Source organism: Amyelois transitella, chromosome 5 (assembly GCF_032362555.1).
Source record: "Amyelois transitella isolate CPQ chromosome 5, ilAmyTran1.1, whole genome shotgun sequence".
NCBI lineage: Eukaryota > Metazoa > Arthropoda > Insecta > Lepidoptera > Pyralidae > Amyelois > Amyelois transitella.
In genome coordinates, this window is record NC_083508.1 from 7,625,110 (window position 1) to 7,651,084 (window position 25,975).

The following is a 25,975-nucleotide window of genomic DNA, read 5'->3' on the forward strand; positions in this document are numbered from 1 at the left end:
TTTCAGACAATTTTATTTCTGTCGTCATATCCCATGGAATTGTAATATTTGTAAGAAAATTAAATTGGTAGATATAGCGGTCATCGCCGGTCATTATTCCAGTGTCTTCCTACTGTACATGTAGGCATACCACGTGAACACACTGCTTTATTCCAGTACTCTTATCCAGAGTTATTCCGATAAGAGGTATGTAAGCAACATGGCTATCTTCTTTGACCCCCAATACAATTTAAACTAGCAAACTTTTGTTTTTTTTTTAACCTTGATCCAGAATATTTGTCAAAAGCCACAAGACTGTTTTTCTGTGCTTTTATTGATAGCAATAATGGAATGGTCAGAGATTCATTTTAAATGCTCCATTAATTGTTTGGATCTATATAGAGCAGCTAAGAGCAATGTTAAGAAAGTCTTCAAAACCAATAGTCACAGTTCCATTTTGCTGCGTATCACGCACTCTAAAAGCTTCCGTAAAGCGTTGTATTTGCACGCACAAAACAATAAACTGATCTACTGATATTTTTCCGTCTCTTGGATCGCTTCTTTTTGATAAAAAGTTTATGAAGTCCGGTGTGAATCGAAATCCCATTTGTGATAAAGCTGAAAATAAAAGTAGGTACACGTATAGTTAGGTACTACAAGTACATGAAAAGACAGAAAAAACTTAAAATTATTAAGGAGGATTTTGCCTATTATTGGTGTGTATTTTATAGTTTCCTAGCAGGAGATACTATTGGGAACACTATCGATTCACCACCACCTGCAATCTGCATAGCTTTCTTTGAGAGTCAAATACCTTTCGAGAGCTCCTGTTCGTCAATGTGTCCAGATTGATCAACGTCGTACGTTTTGAAAACTGCAAGCCATTGATTTATGTAAGTGTATAATTTATCGAATTCATCAAGATTGATGGTTCCTGAACGATCTTTGTCAAACATTCCTGAAATTCAAAAGATCTAAGTATATGTACTGCTATTTGTATACCTAATTGACAGCGAAATCTTATTTAGTTTTATTTACAAGTCAAATAGCTTGTCATTATATATATTATTATATCAAATAGCTGCCTTTAAGTTTCTCGTTTATCTTGGTTCCATGGTATTTTTTAAGAAAACAAGAACATATGCTTTGTTTGACCTCGAATAAAAATTCAATACTTAGTACAATAGATACGTATTAATTTTTCAATGCTATAGGTCTTAAGGGTTAAGGTTAAGTTAACTTAGGGGTTAAGTTTACGTGAATTACGCTGAAATGTATTGGACATTACTTCAAAAGTGACAAAAAATCTGTAGGTAGGCTTACCTATCATCAAATTACAAGCAGTGTCCGAAAATGATTGCCCCTGAGCGTTTACCAACGCTATTTTTAATTCGTTGGAGGTAATGAATCCCGACTGATCTTTATCCACAGCTCGGAACCACTGGTGAACTTGCGGCGAGATCCCTCCCCCGGTCCCTATACTCGGGTAAGGACCATGTCCCATTTCCAGTTGTTCTCCGGGTGGTGGGCCACCATATCCTGGTTGTCCATAGCCGGGCTGTAAAAAGTAAATAATAGAATTTCATACCAATCACAAATTGAATTTTATCATACCAATAGCTTAATTCCCATGCGATATTAGCGGGATATTTCGCTTTACTCGGCAGAGCGTCTGCGCTTGGAGGCACAGGTTCAAATCCTACCCCGGCCATTTATCTACTTATGTCCCTTTTCTAAGCTGAGTACGTTTGTGTTAATCGATGCTAAGAAAAACTTCGTGAGGAAACCTGCACATTTAGGAAACTCGATGTGTAACCACGGTCTAATATCTATATATGATTAGGTTTCCCTGCAAAGGTTGCGGAAGTGAGATGGGAGAAGCGTCGTGTAAAAACCTGACTCACCCAATCCAATATCATGGTTAAAAGGCGCACCCGGGAGGACCTCTCTAAAAGCAGGTGTGGAAGTAACCGGAGACTAAAGCCAGGAGGAAGAACACGCGCAGAGTGGCGGGCGTACTTTAATCATGATATGCGATATATATCTACGTATATGTATATTAAAAAAATCGTTAGTGACAAGAAATTTTATTTTTCAAAACGCGTCATTGGCAACATTTTTCGTTGTAGCCTTCGATCATAGCAGCACAGTAATTATTGCGTACCTTATTTAACGGATAATTCGGGGACGAACTCCCTATGATTCCAGGTTGAAAAAGACATCAACTGTTTAACTTTCATCAATATTTTTTTTTCATTTGTACAAATTATTATAGGAAGGTAGTTTTAGATACCACAAATTGGACTAGGTAGGTATATAATTCAGATTTCTATGACGATAACCAGTACTCAGTTCAGCAGAGAAAGTAATCGGAAATGCGATATGGAGACAGAACTGCCATGTTCATATCGTGCTAAAAAAAGTATGTACTTCAGGTTAAGATCTTCAGGAAAATTACCACACATATAGTGGGAGGAACATTAGGTACCTTTCCCGTAAAATATGCGATGACCGAAAAAACATGCTGGCAAGTCGCAGGTAAAAACGGTTTGTTACCATTCAGTCACACCCTGATCTGTAACACTGTTACTCAATGGGAAAAGAAGAATAAGTACTTAGTTAACTAAAAAACTACGCTTTTATTGCTAATCGAACTAAAAAATAGAAAATAAAAATTAATGACAAAGGAATTATAAAACAGTAGTAGCAAGTCGAACAATCAGTTCAATTACCTCCGATTAAAATATAATTATAACAAAATTAAATTTATAAACAAAACAATTTAAATCGGAGTAAAAAGCCTGGGGTGCATTTTACTTCATTTTCATAACTCTCTTGTCATAAATATATGCTAATAGAATGATTTTAATATTTACTACATCAAGCACCCCACGCTTTTTACTCCGATTTAAATATATGTGATAAGGACAAAGTAGTTTTTATTATTACATAATTTAAAGTAGTTTTTAAAGTTTTAGTTTTGTCTCTTATATTTTTTCAAACTAATTTCTTTGATTGATTGTTATTTTTTTTTATTGTTGTCTATTTTTTGTTGATTGTTTTGAAGGTTTAATTTTAGTATATTAAAATAGGTGATGATAAGACTGATGATACCGTGAAAGTAGTTTTTAGATCATTATTCTTATAATGTTGTTTATTTAATATACACAGACTTTGCTTTGAAGCAGTGAACAAATCTGATTTACTTAAAGCAAACGAATAATTATTGAAATATTTCGATACTATTTTAGAACAACTGACGAACAAAACGTATGAATAGTTTTTTTTATTGTCTATTTATATTCTATATATTTTTTCCTATTATATTACATTCTTCTGTTACACATATATATCATAAATAAATTTTGAATCCTTCCACTTGTTTTATTTAACCTTCGCAAGTGTTACTGATCGGGAAAACAAAGTGCCATTGTGTAACAGTGTTACTTATTTGGAAAACGATAGTTGCAATGGGTACCACTGCTACACAACGGGAATTTTTTTCCCATTGAGTAACAGTGTTACAGATCAGGGTGTGACTGAATGGGAACAAACCGTAAAAACTAGTGTTGAATTATATAGTTAGGGGTAAATAAAGTATTACATTTCTATGTTACAACTTTATTTATAAAGTATAAATAATTACCCTTATGTAAGTATATACATTTGTATAAACAATAAAAAACAGCAGTTTCATCATTTTCTGTTACTTACATGCTAATATTATTAACATATTAACATTAGCTAGAAGACACATTCTTTTAGTTGAAACAAATCAAAACTTACTACTTAGGTTCACGTTTATCAATTAAACAGTACATAACATAAAATGTTCTCTTTGAATAAATACATTTTTGTGCGTAATAAATGTATAACTTTCTCTTCCTTATACTTTTATATTTTTTGCCGGATGAAGCAAAATAATAATTTTTTTAACCAACACAAAGTACCTACTTATTTAGTTATACTATCTTACTTATCTATGAATTACCAATATTTAAAAACATTTTTTCGCTATTAAATTAATATGAAATGTAGAAGCTGCGTTAACGTAGTTTTATGCCCATTATTAAGCAATATTTGACAACATTTTTCATTTCTAAATAAAACTTCTCCAAGTACAGTCTTTTTCAAAATAAAAGCGACGGAACGAAATTATAATAAAACTATGGCTAAAAATTCAGCCTTTACAACCATTACTTAATTTAACATAATAACAAAATAATTTGTAACACATGTTTAAATACGTGCTGTGGGGCATGAATTATTAGTTTCTTACTTGTAATTATTATAGTAAGTAGATAGAAATATATCTTGTTTTGTCAACGCAGGCGTATTTAGACATTTTCCAGGTTGGCCGCTGTTTAGGACCTCATGGACCAGACATAGCATTGAAAATACGTTAATGGACACGTGTGTATCCTAATGTTAGAAAATGAAGACATTAAAAAAAATATAGGTTACATATTTACATAATTCTCAGCGTAAGTATTAACTACATATCACCTTCATTCCGATCACTATAATCTATTTTAACCCCTGCGACAATTATTTTAGATTCATGCTGGTCTGATAGCAAGAAAAAGTAGGATGTGGCAGCAGTTTCTCTTCTCATGCAGCTCGCAAAATTCACTAAGGAAAAGGCTCATTAACTTCGGATTCTTCTTTTAGACGACAGGAAGCAACCTGTTCGTATCTCTACATACAATATAAAAAACTATTTATAGGTACACTAAGTGGTTTAATATTGATTAACGTGTTAGACAAGGATGTTTTTAGTCACCTTGGCTGTTCAACCTATTCATGAATAGTTTGATAAATTTGAAACAATTGAGAATGTCTTCTATATGCTGACGACGAATATAATATTAATCAATTCGGGGACGTCCTGGCAAAAGATCAGATAAAAAGGAAGAAATTATGATTATGAATGAAGTGAAATGAGTATGCATGGGTCCTAAATGGAAAGATGTACTCTAGCATATCTTCAACCTACCCCTCTGAACAAGAAGCGTGATTCAATTATGATACATACGATATCGTCTTTATCCCTTACGGACTAGACAGAACCAACAGTCAAAACAACATTTCATAATAAAAAAATTAAGCCTCTTTGTCTGGTCCATGAGGTCATATAGGATGCAATTTGCTTTGTTTACTATATTCTGGAATAAATTATTATTATTATTTTGCAACAGTTCAACTATAGATTTGGCCTTTTTACACAAAATGTAATATCAGAAGGTAGACAATTTAGTTTATAAATTATATTGCAAGAAGTTCACAGTGACTTTACAGATTTTAATAAATTTTCTTACTTTAATTAGCTGCAATACTTCATTGTTTAATTTTAAACTTATTACTCGTTTACCTATAATAATTAAGAAAGTAAATTAATTCAATATTAAATAAACAAAGTTTATACACTTATATGACATTCAGTCTTTTACATCAAACCAATACTGGCAAGTTTGAAATATTTTGTACTAAGCAAACAAGAATAATGTAGATGCCTACTTGTTGCTTTTTCCACTTATCACATAGTGAATATAACTTTAGAAAAGTCAAAAAGAACTTTTATATCATTGTGTAACTTATAAAAACACAATAGTTCATTTTAAATTATTTAAGTAGGTAGCATAGTACCATATGCAAAAAGTGAAAATGCAACATGAATTAAATTATACTTAGTTTAACAGAAACTTTTTAGTAACTTAAACATTATCACTGTGACTAGAAAAACTATAAGTTGCTGGTGTTACAGATGTATTTACACACACTTGTATAGATGGTTTAAAAGATGAAGGAAGTAGTTTATGTGCTTCTGGCACTGGAGAGTAACTACGACAGACAGCAGTTTCAAAATGCACTTGTTCACTTCTGTCTGTAGGCACACCATCAAAGCTCGTTTGTTTTGCCGAGTCCCCTGTTCCACTATCTTTGCATGAGGAATGTTCTGATATAGTGTCTGGAAACATTTGAGGCGAATCACTATCACTACGCACTACTTGAGTCATTTTCAAATTTTCGGTGGGAAAACTACGTACGGCCGGTGCCATACGTCTACGAGTATGGTATATTATTACCACCCATATTATGGATGTCCCAACTGCGCAACAAACCACTGCTATTATAATAATACCAGTCATGTCTTTTTCATTAACCATAATAGCTACTGGAGGTAAAACTCTTAATTCTGTTGTATCTCTTTTTGTCCCTAATTCATTGGTTATTTCACATTCATATTGTCCAGCATCACTTGATTCAGCCCCAATAATCACTAAAAGTTGATCATCACCAGTAAGAAAATGGCGTTCAGACTTGATTATTGGAGTCCCATCTTTAAGCCATTTCAAGACAGGTTTTGGAGAACCATCTACCATACATTGCAAAACAACAGATTGTCCTCTGGTTACTTCTTTATTTTCCATGACTCTTACAAAAGATGGTTCCTGCAATACAGATAAAGTTGCATTTGCAATGATGGTACCAGCTGGATTTTTGGCTGCGCAGCTATATATGCCCATATCAGAAGTTTTTGCATTGACTATAAAAAATAAATGATCAGTAGGCATAACATTCATACGTCTTTCTCTAGCTGCTGGGAAATCATTGCCACCATCTTTCTTCCATGATATTTCCGGTGGTGGATCACCGGTTGCAGCACAATTAAGGGTAACTGTGTCTCCAGTTTTTGCAGTTACATTTGTAGGTGTTTGTATAAATCGAGGAAATGTAACAATATTTACTTTTGCTTTAGATGAATATGTTGTACCAAAATTATTAGTAACTATGCACTGATATTTTCCGGCATCACCATGAGTTACGTTGGGTATTATTAACATGGATGTTGCCCGTGGCTGTCCATTGGCAGCTACTGTTACATTTTCATAAACAGTGGGGTTACTTAAATTACCATTATTCTTTTTCCATAAAAATGTCATATTAGTGAATGGATTAGATGTAGCAGAGCACACTAGATTTGCCGACCGACCTTTAATGGCAAGATGGGTCTTAGGATGTTCAACAACTTTTGGTTTTGGAGAATCCCCACAGTTGTCTTCTTTTAATTTTGAAATAAACACTCCTCTGTGTTCAGCAGGGTAGGCACAGGTGGCAGTTATATAAGCAGTAGTTTTATGATCAAATTTCTCTCTTATCCATTTTACAAGCCAAAGGATATTACAATCACATAGCAAAGATGAAGAATCCAATAGAAACTTTCTCAATTTTGTCATTCCCTGAAATGCATGCTGCTGTATTGATGTTATATTGTTGCCTCTCAAGTCTAATTCCACAACATTAGACAATCCTTCAAAGGCTCTTGAGTTAATAGACTTTATGTGGTTATTGGCCAAACTAAATGTCACTAAATTCTGTAGTTTTGAAAAGGGTCCAGCCATATCTTCCACAGTCCAAGATATTTTGTTATTACTTACTAGTAGTGTCTGTAATTGAATCATATGACTAAAAGCTTCTTGAGAAATTGAAGAAATGTTATTATCACTCAAGTTCAGAGTTTCTAAATTAATCAAATGTTGAAATGTACGGCCATCAATCTCAACTAAATAATTATGAGAAAAGTCCAGTGATTTTAAATTGGCACATAATTCCCAACTGCCCACATCAATTGAAGAAATTAAGTTGTTTGATAATGACAATGTAACTAAGGACTCTAGTCCATACATCCATCCCTTTGATATACTTTTTATTTTATTATGGTCCAATTGTAATAAATTTACAGACTTGAATCCAAAAAAGGCACCATCCATAATATTGTCAATATTATTAAATTTTAATTTCAAAGTAGTCAAACATGACAAACCTTGAAATAACAGACCATTGATTACATGTAACTTGTTATGATTGAGTTCTAAGGTTCTCAAATTAGACTGGAACATGAATAGGTGATTAGGCAAAGATCTTATTTCATTCCTATTAAGTTTCAAAGTAACAAGATTAGTTAAATTGTTCAAAGCACCTTCTTCAATCACTTTGACATGGTTATTGTTCAGATTTAAAGTTTTTAGAGAGCAGTTGGCTGGGAAATGACCACCCTCTATTGATTCAATGTTGTTTCTGTTCAAGCTTATTTCTTCTATTTGTTCTTGTAACAAAAAATTCGGAATTCTGTGTATCAAATTTTTGTCAAGGTTTAATAATTTCATGTTTAATTTATCAAAATTTTGCGTTACATTTTCATTTAGTCTGTTGTGGCTAAGATCTAATTGATCCACCCACTTAGGAATTTTTGGCACAGAAATGAAATTCTTTTTTGAACAATCTACGTATAGATCCAGACAAATACATTTTTGTGGACACTCATAACTATCGGCTGCTGCGGAACATCGTATTATTATGAAGATTGTTACAAACAACAACAAATGCGAGTCTCCCATTATCATACGATCGAGTGGGTGCCAGATTCATTGATGAAGAGACCAAAATTCGTCTTTGTTCTTACATAATTCTACACTATATAACATTCACTCAAAGTCAAAACAAATTTTCACTTTATTTATGTGCACTTCACGTTTATTTCGCATTTTAATAATAAAAACCATGATAATAACGAAAAGGGAATCAACAACTTATTGTTGTAATGCTTTGACGCCATTTTCTTTTCTGTTCATGTCAGTGTTGCCAACGCGGATGCCTACCTAGACGCCATCGTTACACTATTGCCTGTTGCCAACTGTCACCAAAGAGAAGGCACTATGAGATCAGTGATCTCAGATCACTAAATAAATAAACATGTTAATCACTATTATACAGACCTTTTTGTCTAGGCCGTGAGGTTCTTCGTGTGGCGTAAATCAAATAGTTTTAAGTTTACGACTTATAATATAATTACTGTCAAGTCAACAAAAAAAATGAGCCGTTTGGGTTAGGTCGTTAGGTAGTTAGGAGTGAAAAGGTCGACGCCCGATTTTTGTATTCACTGTTGTCCGTGGCCTGGTTCGCCGTAAAAGTTCACTGACCATCTTTTATCCCCTCTATTAATCTAATTTTTATTAAATAAAATTTTGTTCTAACGTAAAGGTATTTTTCCACGTTATCTATCCCTATGAGGCGACTAAGGGATAGGCTTATAAACTTAGGGTTTTTAGGCAGTGGGCTAGCAACCTGTCACTATTTAAAATCTTAATTCTTTCATTAAGCCAAACAGCTGAACATGGCCTATCAGTCTTTTCAAGGCTGTGTCTACCCTGCAAGGGATAGACGTGATTATGTATATGAATATGTATGTACGTATGTATGTCTATCCCTGTTTAAATTTGGTTAGAATCGGTTCTGTGATTTAGGCGCGAAAGTATAACAGGCAGTTACCAGATAGTTCCCATTTATAAATAAGTATTATAGTTTTTTTTTTTAAATTCTAATGAGTTTTGTAGGCAAAAAATATACAAGTTTTCTAAGTTGAAGTGTCGGAAGATTAGCGGTGATGGGTATATTATAGTAGGGATTATTTATGTGTCACAGACAAACAAACTACCGCAGCACACAGGCCTTCCCGTTAATAAAGCGATAGGTTGAAAGTTTACTTTATAGAAGGCGAGGCGCAGTAGGAAAACAAAAAAAAAGGATATAAACTAAATATGAAAAAAATAAATTGCACCAATAATTACAGTTATTTAGTTATTTCCTTGATAAGGAACAAAAAATTATTCTCTCTAGTCAAAATAGACATTTCAAAATTACTCATCGACTGAATCTATGGTAGCCTGTTTGTTCCTAAAATTAATTATGACAATTTAAAATGTGATCCTAGATCCCTACAAACTCATAAAATGAAAGTATTATTAACTAGAGGCCGCCCGCGACTTCGTCCGCATGGAAACTCTATCAATCCCGCGGGAACTCTGGGATAAAAAGTAGCCTATGTGTTATTCTGGGTCTTCAGCTACCTACATACCAAATTTCATGGTAATCGGTTCAGTAGTTTTTGCGTGAAAGAGTAACAAACATCCATACATCCATACAAACTTTCGCCTTTATAATAGTAGTAGGATTCAATAATAACTAGTCAGGTTTCTAGGTAAATTATTCAGTAAAATTTATACAATATATAATAAAACAAGTTACATACAAACATTCCTCCCCTCTTTTAACTCCTTTTTTCGCAAAGTAGCACATTTTCTTCCTCAGGGTTTATACATATATGTATATACCAAATTTCATCAAACTTGGTTCAGTGGTTTAGGCATGAAAGCATAATAGATAGAGAGTTATTAACACATTATTATTATTATTACTAGCAAATTTGGCTATACCTATAGAAAAAACAGGTTTTCTGCCAATCTTACTATTATTATAGTAGGTACTTAAGCAATATAAACTTGAGTTTTTACCAGCATGGAAAGAACCCTGTTCATCTCCCTTCACACTTCATTATTCATAAAATGCAAAATTTCATGAAGATTGATTCAGTAAATTATGCGTAAAAAGAAAACAAACATAAAAAGTAGACAAAACTAAAGAAAACAAACATAAAAAGTAGACAGAACCGGCAGTCTTGGAAAATTGTCAGACCATGTTCAGCTGTTGGGCTTAATAATAACCTGTCAGTAATTGAGATTCAAATACTGACAGGTTGCCAGACCATCGCCTATAAGAAGAATCCCAATTTTATAACCCTATCACTTAGTCGCTTTTACAACAACTTTTACAACATCAGGTGTAACTTACCTTACAAATTTTGACTGCTCTTAGAGCAATGGGCGTTCTCAGGATATTTCTCTAATACAAAGCTTATTAAAAAGAAACTTACATTATATGCCATCGCAAAATATTCGGCTTTATCCTTTGCGGGTTTACAACAACGAGCTTAACTTTCATAAAACCTGAAAAGTAATATTAAAATACTCGTAGGTAAATAAGTACGTACATAATTACATTGTTTACCATTGTCTACTAATAGGTATTTTACTTCTTTGGAATCGAAATGTTTAAAATAAGTTCCACTCACACGTAATATTATTTAAAAGCTTTTGAAAAACAAGTTTATATTATTTTAAGGCTACGTAGTACAGGTCGAAAATTATTTATTTCCGTGAATCCCACAGATGTTAAAACACAAGCACGCTAGACTAATCAAATTAGCTGTACACATTTAGACAGGAATTTAGACCCCTTTTACATAATTCGTTATTCAGCAAGCCTTACTGGCTGAGAGTCTAACTAGACTGCTCGCTATTACACTAGTCTAAAAACAAGCGCTTGCTCAGTCGCACTTAATTTGTTAAGGTAGGCATAAATCTCAATCTCATCATTAAGCCATACAGTGCAGCTGAACGTGGCCTTTTAGTTTTTTTAGGGACAGTTTGCTCTGTCTACCCCGTCAGATATTAATCGATATAAATCAAAGAGGCGTAACATTATCTAATTTTTTTGGAGTACGCCATTTTCAATATTTATAAACTTTCGCATTGCATGATTATTATTGAATGCGCTAATCTCAGGAACTACTAGTTCGAATTGAAAAATTCTTTTTGCGTTGAATAAACCATTTGTCTAGGAAGGCTTTAGGCAATATAACATCACGCAGCAACTATTAGGAGCGAAGAAATAAAAGAAAATGTGAAAAAACGGGAAAATTATTCATCCTTGAGGGCTTCCGTTGCAAAACGGTTTAAGATATTAAAAATATATGTATGAAAGAATTATTCCTCTTGAAATAATATAAAAAGATGTCTACGACAGTATATGTCTATCTTTTAAGATTAACTCACTAGAACAGTTTTTATGGTTATCAAATTTGGTCGAAATTAATGTATTATTTGTATCAACGTAATAATATTAATCTTTATCCAAATAAATGTGTTGTTGATTAACAGTATTTAATTTTGAACAAAATTGTCTTTGACAACACTTAATTTCAATGAACATCTTAGATGATATTACAATTTAAAAATAACACCGATATAAATTGCACCCGCGCCGCATGATGTGCAAAACTTGACGCTGCAAGGAAAAGACGCATGGCTTGCGAGGTACCTACCATGCAAGGCGGCTCAGCACGAGCACTTTTGCTTTTTGTTTTTGGAAACCTAACTAATATTATAAATGCAAAAGTTGGTTTGTTTGTTCTTCACGCGTTATCTAGTGAAGCAATATTCTTTAAATTTTGCGTAACTTGCTTTAGGGCGGGGCTTCGTTTCCGTGAAAATTCTTGTAAAAATTCCTATGTCACTTCCGATTGTCTATTCTATATATGCGCCAAATTTCGTGAAAATAAGTCCAGTAGCTTTTGAGTATATTCGTTACAAATATAAAAAAATACGAATATTTTCTCTTTATTATTTGCGTGGACTAAGAACAGTCTGGAGAAAGACGTCGGGTACTTTTTACATAAATGCCACAAAGACTATAATTCCCGTGGGATTTGCGACTCTTTCACGCGTACGGAGTTGCGGGCAACAGCTATTTAATAAATAATATGTGTGATGTTCTTCATTTCAACATAATGAAGTCTAGGATATATTGAAAGTGGTCAGGGTAACCCTGCTGAAACTTGTATGAATGTTAAATTGACATTGACATTCTTTTGTGGTCATGGTAGGTAATAGCCAAAGAATTTATGTAATGTAATTAATGTAATTTTCATTAATTGTGAGTTTATGTAAATTAAATTTTTCAGCTTTCCGTTTAATTCAACAATAGTTTCTGTACGATTAAAATAATATTTTGATTAATAATTTAAATTTACTACGTTTGTACAATTAATGAATTATCAAACTACAATTAACTACAAATATGTATTTTTTGGAAAACAAAAAAATAGAAACAAAATGTCAACATCCACAGTAAAATTCATAATAACCATTTATTCACAGTATTAAATATTTTTTTATTTGTATCATCAATACATATAAAAGAACATATCTGAATATAAAAGTATATTCTACGAGATAGGTACTTCGATTAAATCTATTATTTTAAGCAAATCCTAATGTCACATAATATACACCGATCTAAAAATTTTCACAAATTGAACGCATAAAATTTCATTCATAAGGTGATTTAGAATTTATGCCTTAAAATTGACGAGGTTCGAGGTTAAGCTTAAATTTGTTAATTTATAAATACAGACTTACATTGGTAATCTGGCAGTGAACAAGTTGGAATGGTAGTAATTTTTTCCTACACTTGTTATATTACAGAAAATTTATAGATATAGTTGATTATTTATAATTTAAAACTTAATTTATCTTAATGAATTATTTAAAAGATAAACAATTTATAATACTTAGATAAATAAATCGTCACAAGATTAAAAAATTATATGGTCATTTATGAACTCGTAGAAGAATGACAATCAGTTTATGGAATTTTGTTAAGAAATAATTTAATTATTTGTTTTCCTGTAAATATTTTTTTCTTATGTTTATTATCCTGAAATTTATTTGGGATAAAGTTAATCCGATAATTCTAAAAATTTCTTATAATTTGGCATCAATTGTGGCACAACCGACAGTTAATTGACGTCATTTTCCGAAATTACTTAGAAAACAAACAAAATTCAAAATTTTTATTCATTATTATAGGATACTATATATCGCTTAATAATTGTCGTATGGTTTAACAACATTGGTTGACGTCAAATAAATTACTTAAAAACTAAGTTTACTGCCGCTTCCAAGGCGTCAGTGCAGAAGAAGCGGTAACAAACTGCACTGCAGCATTTTCTTCAACAGCGTCAACTTCACAATATTAAATTATACTTAGAATTATACTTAGAATTTATTAAAAACCCTTTTATTATAAAACAAAAACCACTATTTTTGGTCCCAAATAAATTTTGACTGGTATGCTGTTTTCACAGTTACCTATGCCATCTGTATTTTTAATTAAGTTGATACTCTTCAAGTTAAGATGGTGAAGTTACCTATGCACACGTCATATTTGTCAGTCTGTCAGTGTCACAATCGTAACACGAATAAAGTAGGTATCTACCTATATTGATACATACTATTTAGTTTGTGGTTTTGTGAATTCTATTAAAAAGGAAGGAATGTAAGATAGAGTTTTAATAAATCCCTTTGAAATCTTTCATTTGAATTGGCTAATTACTGAAGATATGGAGACATATGAAAGCGTATTGCTTGTTAAGAATGAAGTGTTTGTATTTAAAATACCTCCGAAAACTTCTAACAGAGGATACAGGTAAGATTATATTTATTTATCTTGGTACATACATATGGGTTTGTTATTGATGATATTAAAAGTAGGCGTTCTTAGGGCAGCAGATTGGAACTTACAAGAACCACAATGGACTGGGCGTATGAGACTTGTGGCGAAAGGAGACGAATTAATCATGAAACTAGAGGATAAGGCCTCTGGTGAACTTTTTGCCAAATGTCCAATTGATAAATACCCTGGACTGGCACTTGAATCAGTGACAGACAGCTCAAGATATTTTGTCGTAAGGATTCAGGATGATAATGGTGAGAAACATTTCCTATTTATTAATGTTGTTTGTTAAATGTTTGTAGGTCACACTTATATTATTTAACACAAAATCCTGTTATCTTATTGTAAAAATTTGTAAAAATAACTTTGCTTAATCAGTAAATTGTGATAATTATTAATATCGGTTAAACTCTTGAAACGGGCCACCGCCGGAGAGGGGTGGCGAGGGGGGAGGGGGATGGGGGAGGGGGTAACTCTCCCCCTCCCGTGACCCCCTCTTGCCGGAAGCCTATAGTTTTTTTTTTACGAATTTTTAAAGTTTTCATATAAAAAGTGTGCTAAAGGTCATTAACCGCCAGATGGGCAAGGGGGGGGGAAAGTAAGAAGGGATGAAAGGGGCGAAGGTGAGTTAAACCTAACCTAACCTAAACATACTTACTATTATACTTTTTTACTCAGTTTGAACGCTCCGCTCGCTTCGCTCGCTCCGCTTTAGTGGTTTACACCAACCTAACCTAACCTAACCAAACCGAGTTTGATTTGTGACCAATTTGTTTCTTTTCATTGTGGGGGGCTATCGCCCCCCGACCCCCCCATGCGGGGGGGCTGCGCCCCCCTGCACCCCCTGCTGTCCGTTTACCGACAGCTACTTTCAAAGTCAGTTGATAAAATGACAGTAGCACATAACCAAAACGGCGGATTGCATTCTGTTCATAGTTAGTGTCTTTTTTGTTTTTACTTTTAAGCAAAGTTTTTGACTATATTTTTAGTGCTAAAATATATTAATTAATGTATTGTACATGTTTAATGGACAAACTAATTATTTAATACTAAATTAACACAGTTTACAATGACAAACTGAAAATATTGCGTTGTTTAGTGCAAATTTAAGATTTTCAAAAATTCATATAAAAAAAAGGGGGGGCTTCCGGCAAAAAAAAATACTTGGGGGGGGTCATACAAACCCTCCCCCACCCTCCCCACCCCCTCCCCAACCTCTCTGGCGGTGGCCCGTTTTAAGAGTTGAGCCTTAATATCTAAGTTCTGTTCTAATCTGAGATGTTTTTGTAAATATTATAATGTAATAGGAGAAAAAATCCTGTTATCTTATTGTAAAAATTTGTAAAAATAACTTTGCTTAATCAGTAAATTGTGATAATTATTAATATCTAAGTTCTGTTCTAATCTGAGATGTTTTTGTAAATATTATAATGTAATAGGAGAATGCATAGGACCTTAAAAGAAATGGTTGTCTTGCATACATGTTAGTTTATATTGGTTCTTCTTAAATGTAATTGCAGGCAGGACTGCATACATTGGTTTGGGATTTGGTGATAGATCAGATTCTTTTGATCTAAATGTGGCATTACAAGACCATTTCAAGTGGCTAAGAAAAGAACATGAAAATGAACATGCACCACAACAACAATTAGATCTTGGATTTAAAGAAGGAGAGACCATAAAAATCAATATGAAAATAACTGTAAGTATAGATTGTTTTTAAAATTTTAGCATAATTCATTGTATCATTCAAAAATGAATGTGAAAGTATGTGGTTTGAGAACGCTTATGACATGCATGCATGTTTTTATGACATCTTTTAATTATTATTTTATATATACATATATGCAAGAGACAACCAAAAATATTAATTGGAGCATCCAAGGTGATATTGGTAAGGTGCTTTGTTAAAATCCATGATGTGCTTAATGGCACAAGATAAACACCAGAAAAGACACTATGAAAAATCTCATTGAATAGATCCTTTATTATATTTAGTAACTACTATAACTTTACATCCATGGTTTCTATACACAACTTTGGCACCACTGCTCTATATTAATACCTGCTGCTGTATATATAATAATATTATATAGAGAAGACTTTGTGTTTTTGTTTACATCAAATAAAACAATTTTGATGAAATGATCATGGTCTCCACTTAAATAACCAATGATTATTTGATTTTTCATTTGAGCAAACACATAGTGAGTCATTTGTTGCTCACTGTAATCACTGATAATGAACTGTGAAACAAATTTTCATCCTGTCGATGTTCAATTTTAAAAACTCAACTGAATTATGTAGTCTAAATAATTTAGTTGAGTATGTAAAATTTAAGAACATTTATTATTAATTTATTTCACTAAAAAATGCATGTACAGATTAAACACATGGTTTTATAGTAAAACTAGCTGTTCTGACAAACATTGTTTTGCCATATAAATAATTTTTAAGTAATTTCTGGTAAAAAAAATGTTAAGGATGGACAACCCTTATTACAAAGGGGTATGAAAAATAGATTTTGACCGATTCTCAGACCTACTCAATATGCTAACAAAATTTCATGAGAATCAGTCAAGCTGTTTCAGGGGAGTAGGGGAACGAACATTGAGACATGAGAATTTTATATATAAGATGAGTTTTAGTAAATGTTTGATTGTAACTGGTGAGATAATCTCAATTCCTTTATTAAGCCATACAGTTGAATGTGGCTCTTTCCAAGACTTAGCTCTGTCTACTCCACACTGGATATAGCAGCATGATAAGGCAGCTTTTTGTTATTTCGTTTATGATATAATTTATCTTTATGTTCCAATTAAAACTTAACTGAAGATGCTTAGTAATATTTGGTTTGATCTAGAAAAAAGACGGGAGTGAAGGCAGCAAACCGCGACGCGGAGTGGGCGCCGGCGCCGGAGGAGGCCTGTTGCCTCCGCCGCCGGGAGGTTCCCGGCTGCCACCACCACCTTCGCCACAGCATGCACCTTCTCCTTCTACTACTGTTCCGCCTGGTGCCGCCAACTCTGAGTGGGGAGACTATAACTCGGCCGAGTAAGTGATCCCCTAGGTTTATATTCAATTTCAAACTTATCATTTCAAATACATAACAATCTGCGGTCAGCAATGAAATTGTGAGACCTGGTGCATGAACTAAGCTTTAACTATTAATAATGTAACTTTTTATTATGCCAAGTTGCCCATGCCTTCTATAAATTTTAATAACTTACAGTTGTTTATTTACATTTTCTGTAGTGATACCTAAGCATGGCTGTTCTATAATAATAATGTATTTTCGTTGTTGCTATAACAACAAATACTAAAATAAATATTTTTTACATACAATAAAAGTCATCTTTTCGTTTTTTTTGTTCAATATTAATAACGGTAACAGGTAGACGCTTAAAATTGTACCGAATATTTACTTGTTTATTACTTTTAAAATGAAGAAATAAATATCTATAAAATAAACATGAAAGAGAGGTTCCCATACAACAAACGTAATTTTAAGGCAATTTTTGGGTCGATTTTAATAAAGATGTAGAAACGTGAGTATGAAAATAAAATATTTAAGAAACAACATGATGATGGTACGGAACTCATAGTGCGCGAGTCCGACTCGCACTTGGCCGGTTTTTGTTTAATTAAATATTGGTCTATTTCTTTTTTCAGCGCGTCAAATCAGCCTCCGATAACTCCTGCCAGTCAGCAAAACTGGGTGCAATTCTGAATTTAAAACATGAAGACGTGATTTGGTATCTGTTAGTTTATGTAGCATACTAGCGACAGTAAGTAACTCTATGACACTTTATTCGGAAAGTCGAATGTCGTTTATGTAGGTAATTTCTTTTTTATTTAATTCAGTTATTTCATTGTTGAAATTTGCACGGGCATAGATAAAAATCTATAATGCGAAGCTTATTAAATTCTACATATAAAAAGAATTGCAGAATTGTGTGAAATTAACCAATTATAATGCTTCATTCCAAACATAGGCTGATTGGTCAGTTTCTTTACGTTTCACTGGCCTCTTTGCTTCTGGGTGGTACCCAAACCTTTTTATTGTAATATTATTATAATAAATAATATAGATAGATTGGATCAACGAAAAATTTGCCTGATTAGTATTTTGAATAATAAAACAAATAATTGGGTCACTGTGATTTTAGTCGGCGCACGCACCCTGGTGGGATTTTTTGAACGTCGGTGTTGGGTTTAGCACAATATTTAAATACTTACTTACATTGTATACTTAAAAATGTTAAGAGTAGCATATCATTGCTCGTATTATATTAAGTTGTGTTCATCTATTAAGAATTTTTAGCATAATAATTGTTATGTATAAATATTCCTTAGATACCAGATCACAAGATATATATTGAGAATTATTCCTGCAATAATATCTATATCTGTATGTTGCATAACTTGTATGTATATGTTGTACCACTTGTATAATTAGTATTAATCACTATACTTATTATAATAGATAAAGAAAGTAGAATATTTTCGGCTCTACTAAGTATATGATATTGTTGTTAATGTATGTTGTTACAGGCATGTCATAGAAAGTTCTATGTAAATAGATTATATATCTGAATATGAGTGTACTAGGAGTTGAGTTATTATGTACAAATATTCACACTGTTTTGCTTATATTCAAAAGATCTGTATTTTGATGTTCTTGGCAGTGTAACAAAATAAAGGCATGAACTTATGAAAGATTTTTTAATTGAAATATCATCTCCACGCTTCTGTCATGTTAGCGTGTTCCCGGTTACACCCTCTGCTTTCCTGGTCCACTTTTCTACATTTCTTTCTTCATTAGCGGTGTCTTCGGCAATAGCAGTATGCTGTATCAAGTTGTGGCTTTCAATGTCTAAAACCTAGCCTAAATTTGAAACTAGGTAGTTAAAACTGTCCCACTCAATTCAGCATTAAGGTTGGGTGGCTTGATGGGACTTCGTAGGGTAACCTAGCCCATTTTGCATACATATATATAATTAATTATTTAATTCTTTTGGGGTAGACAGAGCCCGAAGCCCCAGTGCTACGTTCAGCTGTACGGCATAATGATAGAATTGAGATTCAAAGTACCTTGATTAAGTTTTGGAAGAGAACGCTATTTCTTCGCTACCAAACCAGTATGGAAGCTTGCACTAGATGAATGTGCTACTATTCCCTTAGTCGCCTTATACGATATATGTAAGTATATGCCATTCCGGCGAAACCACACGGCACAAAGAAAGAAGATCCAGTGTCAGGACATATGTCTATCGAGACGCAATAAAAGAGATAAAAATCTCATTATTGTTATGAAATGAAAGATAACAACAAACTTCATATAAACGAAATTAAAGCAATCACCTTCAAGTCTGTTTCTGCTATCAGTAAACTCTTACTCCATAATGCAGGAATGCAATCTAGGTATCAGCGGAGTTTTTCTGTGAAATTAATTTCGTTCACTGTACCGTAGCGTCAGCGTCATAGCACTTGTAGCGTTGTAACAGCGTAGCAGTGGCTACGATGCAAGAAAATTGCATTTTACGGCTGGCGGCCTCAACTCGCCTCGGCTGGCGCGCCACGTAAATGTGCATGCAGCTTTACTGATTAGTCGACATAGTCTGTTAATGACTTTATATCTAGGACATGCGATTTTTGGGGAATATTTTTTTGTTTGTTATTTAGACTTGCTCAAGCATATCTGAATTTCAGAAGATCAAAGCCATGTTGCTTCTGGACATTGACGTAATACCCGGCACTGAACGTGAACTGACATAAGTCCCTGTTGAGTCTTCACCTGTTTTAGAGGAGGCCGAGGTGGACTTGAGGCAGTCTTTGACAAATGTAATTAAATAGGTCGAGTGATTTTACGTTTATTTTTAAAACCCACGAGGCGTAAGTGACGTGACATCAAAGCTTGATTAATCAGAAAGCACTGTACTTATATGTGATTCTGCATGCTATTATTTTCCTAAGATAAAATTTATTCCTTTAAGTCGAGGTATTGGCAAAAGCCCAGAAAAAAAATATGGGCAGAGTTAATTTAGAGTTAACGCTGCAGCAATGTTTACCTGAATGCTTTAGAAAAAAAAATAAGTTAAATAAAATCAGACTTTTTATATCCGTGGAAGTATCCATAGGCCTATCGTAGCGTCGCATACATACATATAATCAATCATTATCCCTTACGGGGTAGACAGAGCCACCAGTCTTGAAAAGGTACGTTCAGCTGTATGACTTATATATATGTGTATATATATATCTCGATAATAGGGAAATCAAGCAGTCAAGCAGATTCTAATATTCAATCCTAAAATATGATTGAATATTATAATCTGCATGGGTAGAGCAGCAGCTGCCACACACAATTCTGTCTAGCCAGACTTATTATTTTATGTTCACGGAAGGATCCCATTTAGCGTAGCAATCTCGTAGCCACTTCGTAGTCGATGTATCTAATTATTATTAGATATTTTTCGTAGGGCGTAGGTAAGAAAGATCGATTACATTACCCAATCGTGTAGACCCATGTAGAGTCATCGTCGTCGAAAATGTACTTAGCTTTTAACTTTTCGTAGAATACCTATTTTAGATATTTAATTTTATTTCATTCATTTATTTTTACTATATCAGTTATATTAGATTGAAAATACTTAAGTTTTTGTAACATCAACGTAGGTACTTAAAGTAAATACAATAATATCATTACCTAAAATACCTACTTTTTATCTTCTCTTTTTACTTGATTTATCTGTGAACAATATTTTAATTGTACCATTTATAACGGCTGAACGTGGCCTATCAGTCTTTGCCAGAATGTTGGCTCTGTCTACCCCGGAAGGGATATAGACGTGATTTTATGTATGTATGTACAAATTATAATTTGTTTAATATCTAGTATGAATACAATACTTCTTGATTCAAATTTATGCATTAGTATTATATGTCAAAATTGATTAATTTTAAAATTCTTGCTAACCTGAATAAGTTTAATGAGAAATCTATGTAGATTGTTGAAGTTTCATTACATCAGATTGATAGCAATCTCACGAACAATAAATAATCCGTACAACAATCCGGACAACTCGGGTACCTACCGTCGATTGTGAGTTTGAAAGTTTTCCTTTTGAAGTCCTCCTTAACAAAGAAAAATGTAAAGATTTTTTTTATAAAAAGAAGTGCTTAACTTTACTTACAAAGATACTTATATAGGTACCTAACATAGCTTTTCAATGGAAATTTAATAGAAGAAAATTAAAAATAATATGAGTAGTAGTTTTAAAATATCAGATTCATAGGTTGACTACTACGATTCCTATGAATCTGATATTTTAAAAAAGCTAATAATTTGAAAATAAAAGTTTGTTGGGGGCTCACGGATATTATACATTTATGTAATAAGGGAAGCGACGTCATGTTTTTACCAAAATAAGGGTGAAATTAAAGTGTAACCTGACAGAGTCGTTTCCAGGCAAGATCTTTACTAAGCAGCAGAAAATTAAAGTGCCCCGCTGGCTACGTCGCCCGACCTACATTTTCATCACCATTTCCTTTATTACTAGCTAAAGACTTACCAACGTAGACAGACCGCATGCTCACATGCTGCGCTCCAAGCGATTAAATCCATGTTACAGTGAATAGACATTCATGTAGGTACTTGTACGTTTTCACTGCACTGCATTGTACTTTTTATAAAAAGCTGTGAATTAAGTACATAAAGTTCATTTACAATCTGACGTTGACGTATTACCTCGTTTTGTTATTGAACTGGATGTGTACTGGTTTGAAGGTTCTTTCCTTATGCAGGTTAAAGGGTCATAAAAAATAAAAAATCAACATCAATTTGTCTTTATTAAATTTTAAGGTAACTAATACTTTGTACTAGAAGATAAAGATTTATAATATTATTTACAAAATATTCATGCATATTAACGCATTTTCACAATGCGCAATAAATAGTTTAGATTTCGATTAAAGTTAAAGATAAAATAAATAAATGAACAAGATTTAGGCACTGCATGTGTTTCAATATCATATCACATCATGGCTCTATACAACGTAGGTACACCACGAATAATCAATTATACTAATAAGCGTTTCCGTTCTTATAACAATTATTATCAAAGATAATGTATGATTTCCCTTTTCTCTATGAGAAAATTCCTTTGAACTCTTACCCTTTCGAACAACTTTAATAATACTGCTGAAGCATACCTTAGCGTAGAGGCTGTTCCTTGTTTCCCTAGTGCTTGTTTATTTGTTATGACGTAGATGAAATATAAATCAGTAGGATAACAATAAATTTCAATCATTTTGTTTACATACTACTACTTGGCTGCTTGAAACACTTATTATCTCTTAGGGTAGTATCAACAATGTGTATTGCTTGCATATAATGATATTTTCAATTCATCTTATATATTTCTAACAGCTAGTTATAATAATTGCACATCTTAACTCTTACTACAATTATATTCCACTTAGTTTTCATTATTTTATAGACTTTTTAATAATAACAGTAATTTCTATTATAAATGTCACGTTAGAAAAACAATTGATTGTTGGAATCTAACCAAGCATAAAACCGGTGCGTGCAATCAGAAATAAAATCACACCTAGTAACCCTATACCAGAGAGAAACGTGCAGAGATCAAAAGCATTGTCTTTTAAGCGATTACGCTAATCGTAACATAAAAAAAGATATGAAGTTTCCAAATCCTAGCAAATTTTATGACGCAGCACAAAAATTTGTTAGGTATTGAGTACCAATAACGTGAAACTGAAGTAATTATTGTTTGGATTACTTCTTTAATTACGCACTAGGTACTAAACGCGGAGCGGTAGGTAGGTCGTTTGCACGGCTGATGTATACATAGTTTAATTTAAATAATTAAAGTGGTTCATAAATCCTATCTTCTTTATTGTGTAGCTATAAATTGAAATATTTAATTGGTTTATTAAAGTAAAGTGAGGCCTAAATATAGATTTATAAATAAAGATAAGTATTGACTGTTATATTAATTTCATTTTTAATATCTTTGCAAATACATTAATCTACACTTGCAAATATAAATATAAAAACGCGAAAAAGAAAAAACTTATTTTGGCACGAATTTGGCACAGATTATTTTCAAATATTTTGGTGTACAGTATACAGTGTCATAGCCTCTTATTTCCGAAGAGTACAAAAATACAAATAAATTACAACGAGAGGAAGACAGTTTCAAATTTCTTAATAATCACATCTAACATTTAGGAGATCAAAGTAAGTTTTTTATGATTTCTTCTTAGGTGTAGTTATATTATTACATACATAAAGTTGTTACCTTAGTATTGTCCTACTTACACATGAATATGATTCATAGATATCTCTACTTTGATATGACCACAATATTCATAATAATCAAAATAATTTCATGACAGAAAATAGCTCCTGAGAATTGATACTAAAGTACATCAATTTGTAGTTATTTAACACACTCATATTATATATTAAAGTTGCAATCCATACCTATTGTATGTGAAGTTGTAGGTAAGCATTTAAAATGACTAGTGTCGTTAATACCCTAAACAATCAATAAACTTAAAATATTAGAAGTTTGATATGTACAACTTGTAAATACGAAGATTATTTCATTTTAAGAATATTTCGTTGAAAAAGTAACACCATAAATTATACACACTTCAAGCTATTAACATGCTGAAAAAGACAATTATAAAACAACTAGCATAATAATATGAATATCTAATTATAAACTAATATTTTAACTATTAATGAGCAGATTATATACACTAACAAACAAATGGAATAATTTAACTGTTGATGTTGAACTTGAGACTGCGCGTGCTCGGGTGTGCTTTGGAGGCGAGGAGCCTCTCAGTGGGGTCGCACAGGTCACTCGCAGAGTGCCTGCTGCGTCTGAGACACGACTTCGTATTTTCAGGTTCTAGCAATCTTTTAAGCTCTGGTTGCGTATTCAACTCCTTAGCACTGCCGCTAAGACTCCTCAATGGTTCGAACCGTTCGCTATCGGTACTGGATGGGGTCTGACTTCCGTTCTCCGACTCTACTATTTGCTCCAATATGCTGGGCCTCCGACTACGCGGGTCGTAGTAGTCTACCGTCGGCGCCATGACCGGCGTGAGGTTGGCCATCGGGTCCAAACCTAGAAGGAGCATCACTGTCGCTGGGTGCTCCATTATGTACTGGGTTACGCAGTGTAGAAATGGTTCGGTCTGAGTACTTTTATTTGTCTTTGGTCTTTCAGGCGTGACTGGACGTTCTTGCTGTATTGAAATAAAAATAAATTTAAGCAAATACATATAACTTGTTTTATCCTCATATTTGCTGAGTTTCGGCAGAATTATTATCTTCATTTTCAATCAATTTAGACGAGAGTTCAGTGCACCGGAGCGTATGTTTGGATTGCCGCCGGCGGAGCGTCTGGACCGGAGTCAATAAATCGATACACAGCAGGTTACCTGATCCCCGCCGCCATTGGTCGAGAGGTTCAATCCCTCTGCGAGCGGAGTGTCATTCAGAGTTTCGCAAACATTGCATTTGCATTCTTGCTTCGTTCAGGAACAGGGATTAGGGGACGAATTTAATTTAAAATGGAACTAACGATAGGGCTTTTATGTTGCTTTTAAGCTTGGTAAACCAAATTTGTGCCTTGTCTATAATATTTATGTTAGAGTTTTAAATACATTAAACTGGAATGCTATATTTGCAATTCGAAACTGACTAGATAAATGTACTGGATTTATTTTAAAAAAATATACAAGTATATATTAACTTGTAGTTGTAGGTCAAAGAAAAAGGGAAGATAGAAGAAAGGTAAAAAGGTAAATCTATACTGACCTCCCAACAAAAGACGTCAGGGGGATGGCTACAGCTGCGGGCGAGCTGGTTGGGCGGCGCGTTCCACTGCAGGTTAGGGTTGGAGTGCGCGGAGTGCCAGCCCGGCGGCGGGCCAGTCATTTCTTGCAGAGCTTGAATGGCGTGCCGCACCTTAAGAAACATTGATACTTATAAGAATAATTCTAAAGATCTTAAAATCCAAGAGCGTATAATAAAAGATAAATTCTTGATGCTAGTTGGGGTGTAAATAGTGACGAAGACCTCTCTCTCTCTTACTTTCTCTATTGAAATTATATGAAATCCGTCAACCCTCTTGTGGTAAACGAAAATATAGCAATAACGCTCAATTCTCAATATAATCCCTCATCTTTTCATATATATAATAATATTATTTACGTTAATATTTACGTTCGTTTAGATTGCGTCCCGTTGTAGGCATTGTTTGTTGCCAGCGAATGTTGACATTATCACAGTAATAATTCATAATGCTTTATTTATATTTACACAATTACACAATAAATACTGCCGTTATCCAGACCCAGACCTTCATACACATTTAAATATATTTAATTTTATTTGCCGTGCCGTGTGGTTCCCGGCACCAAGACAAAAATAATAGGACCACTCCATCTCTTTCCCATGGATGTCGTAAAAGGCGACTAAGGGATAGGCTTACAAACTTGGGATCCTTTTTTAGGCGATGGGCTAGCAACCTGTCACTATTTGCATCTCACTTCTATCATTAAGCCAAATAGCTGAACGTGGCCATTCAGTCTTTTCAAGACTGTTGGCTCTGTCTACCCCGCAAGGGATATAGACGTGACCGTATCTATGTATGTATGTAATTTTATTTGTTTGTATATCATCATCCTTTTAGGGTTATAGTCCCGGTTGATTCATCCTGGGACTAAGCTTGAGATAGGGTTAGGAAATTCAGATAAT

The 25,975-nt window shown here is 33.4% G+C and overlaps 4 protein-coding genes across 12 annotated transcripts in view; 1 reads left to right on the top strand and 3 right to left on the bottom strand.

Moving 5' to 3' along the window:
- On the bottom strand, positions 1-13,127 carry LOC106131835 (peflin). 4 transcript variants are annotated; one of them, XM_013331057.2, is made up of 5 exons: positions 13,077-13,110; positions 10,751-10,823; positions 1,303-1,537; positions 794-937; positions 1-597 (listed from the first exon to the last, which is right to left on the bottom strand). In XM_013331057.2, the coding sequence occupies exons 2-5, from the start codon at positions 10,760-10,762 to the stop codon at positions 374-376; spliced, it is 615 nt and encodes a 204-aa protein (XP_013186511.2). In that variant the 5' UTR covers positions 10,763-10,823; positions 13,077-13,110; the 3' UTR covers positions 1-373. The 4 variants fall into 4 exon arrangements, with proteins under 4 accessions (XP_013186511.2, XP_013186510.2, XP_060800409.1 ...); XM_013331056.2 differs by lacking the exon at positions 13,077-13,110 and adding an exon at positions 10,949-11,152; XM_060944426.1 differs by lacking the exon at positions 10,751-10,823 and having other exon boundaries at positions 13,077-13,127.
- On the bottom strand, positions 1,552-9,552 carry LOC106131831 (leucine-rich repeats and immunoglobulin-like domains protein 3). The gene has a single exon (XM_013331044.2). It carries the CDS (start codon positions 8,382-8,384, stop codon positions 5,694-5,696), a length of 2,691 nt encoding a protein of 896 aa, XP_013186498.2. The 5' UTR covers positions 8,385-9,552; the 3' UTR covers positions 1,552-5,693.
- Positions 13,128-13,877: 750 nt separating the features above from the next.
- On the top strand, positions 13,878-18,891 carry LOC106131805 (NECAP-like protein CG9132). The gene is made up of 5 exons (XM_013331017.2): positions 13,878-14,145; positions 14,221-14,426; positions 15,693-15,874; positions 17,036-17,226; positions 17,845-18,891. The coding sequence occupies exons 1-5, from the start codon at positions 14,060-14,062 to the stop codon at positions 17,900-17,902; spliced, it is 723 nt and encodes a 240-aa protein (XP_013186471.1). The 5' UTR covers positions 13,878-14,059; the 3' UTR covers positions 17,903-18,891.
- A 3,147-nt stretch (positions 18,892-22,038) lies between these two features.
- The window catches only part of LOC106131880 (potassium voltage-gated channel subfamily H member 8), a 62,772-nt gene continuing 58,835 nt past the window's right edge, over positions 22,039-25,975 (bottom strand). For all 6 annotated transcript variants that reach the window (XM_013331141.2, XM_013331140.2, XM_013331139.2 and 3 more), the window contains exons 16-17: positions 25,034-25,183; positions 22,039-24,459 (exon numbers count right to left, since the gene is read on the bottom strand). In XM_013331141.2, the coding sequence (XP_013186595.2) occupies positions 23,986-24,459; positions 25,034-25,183 (624 nt within the window). In that variant the 3' untranslated portion in view covers positions 22,039-23,985. The remainder of the gene's footprint in view (positions 24,460-25,033; positions 25,184-25,975) is intronic.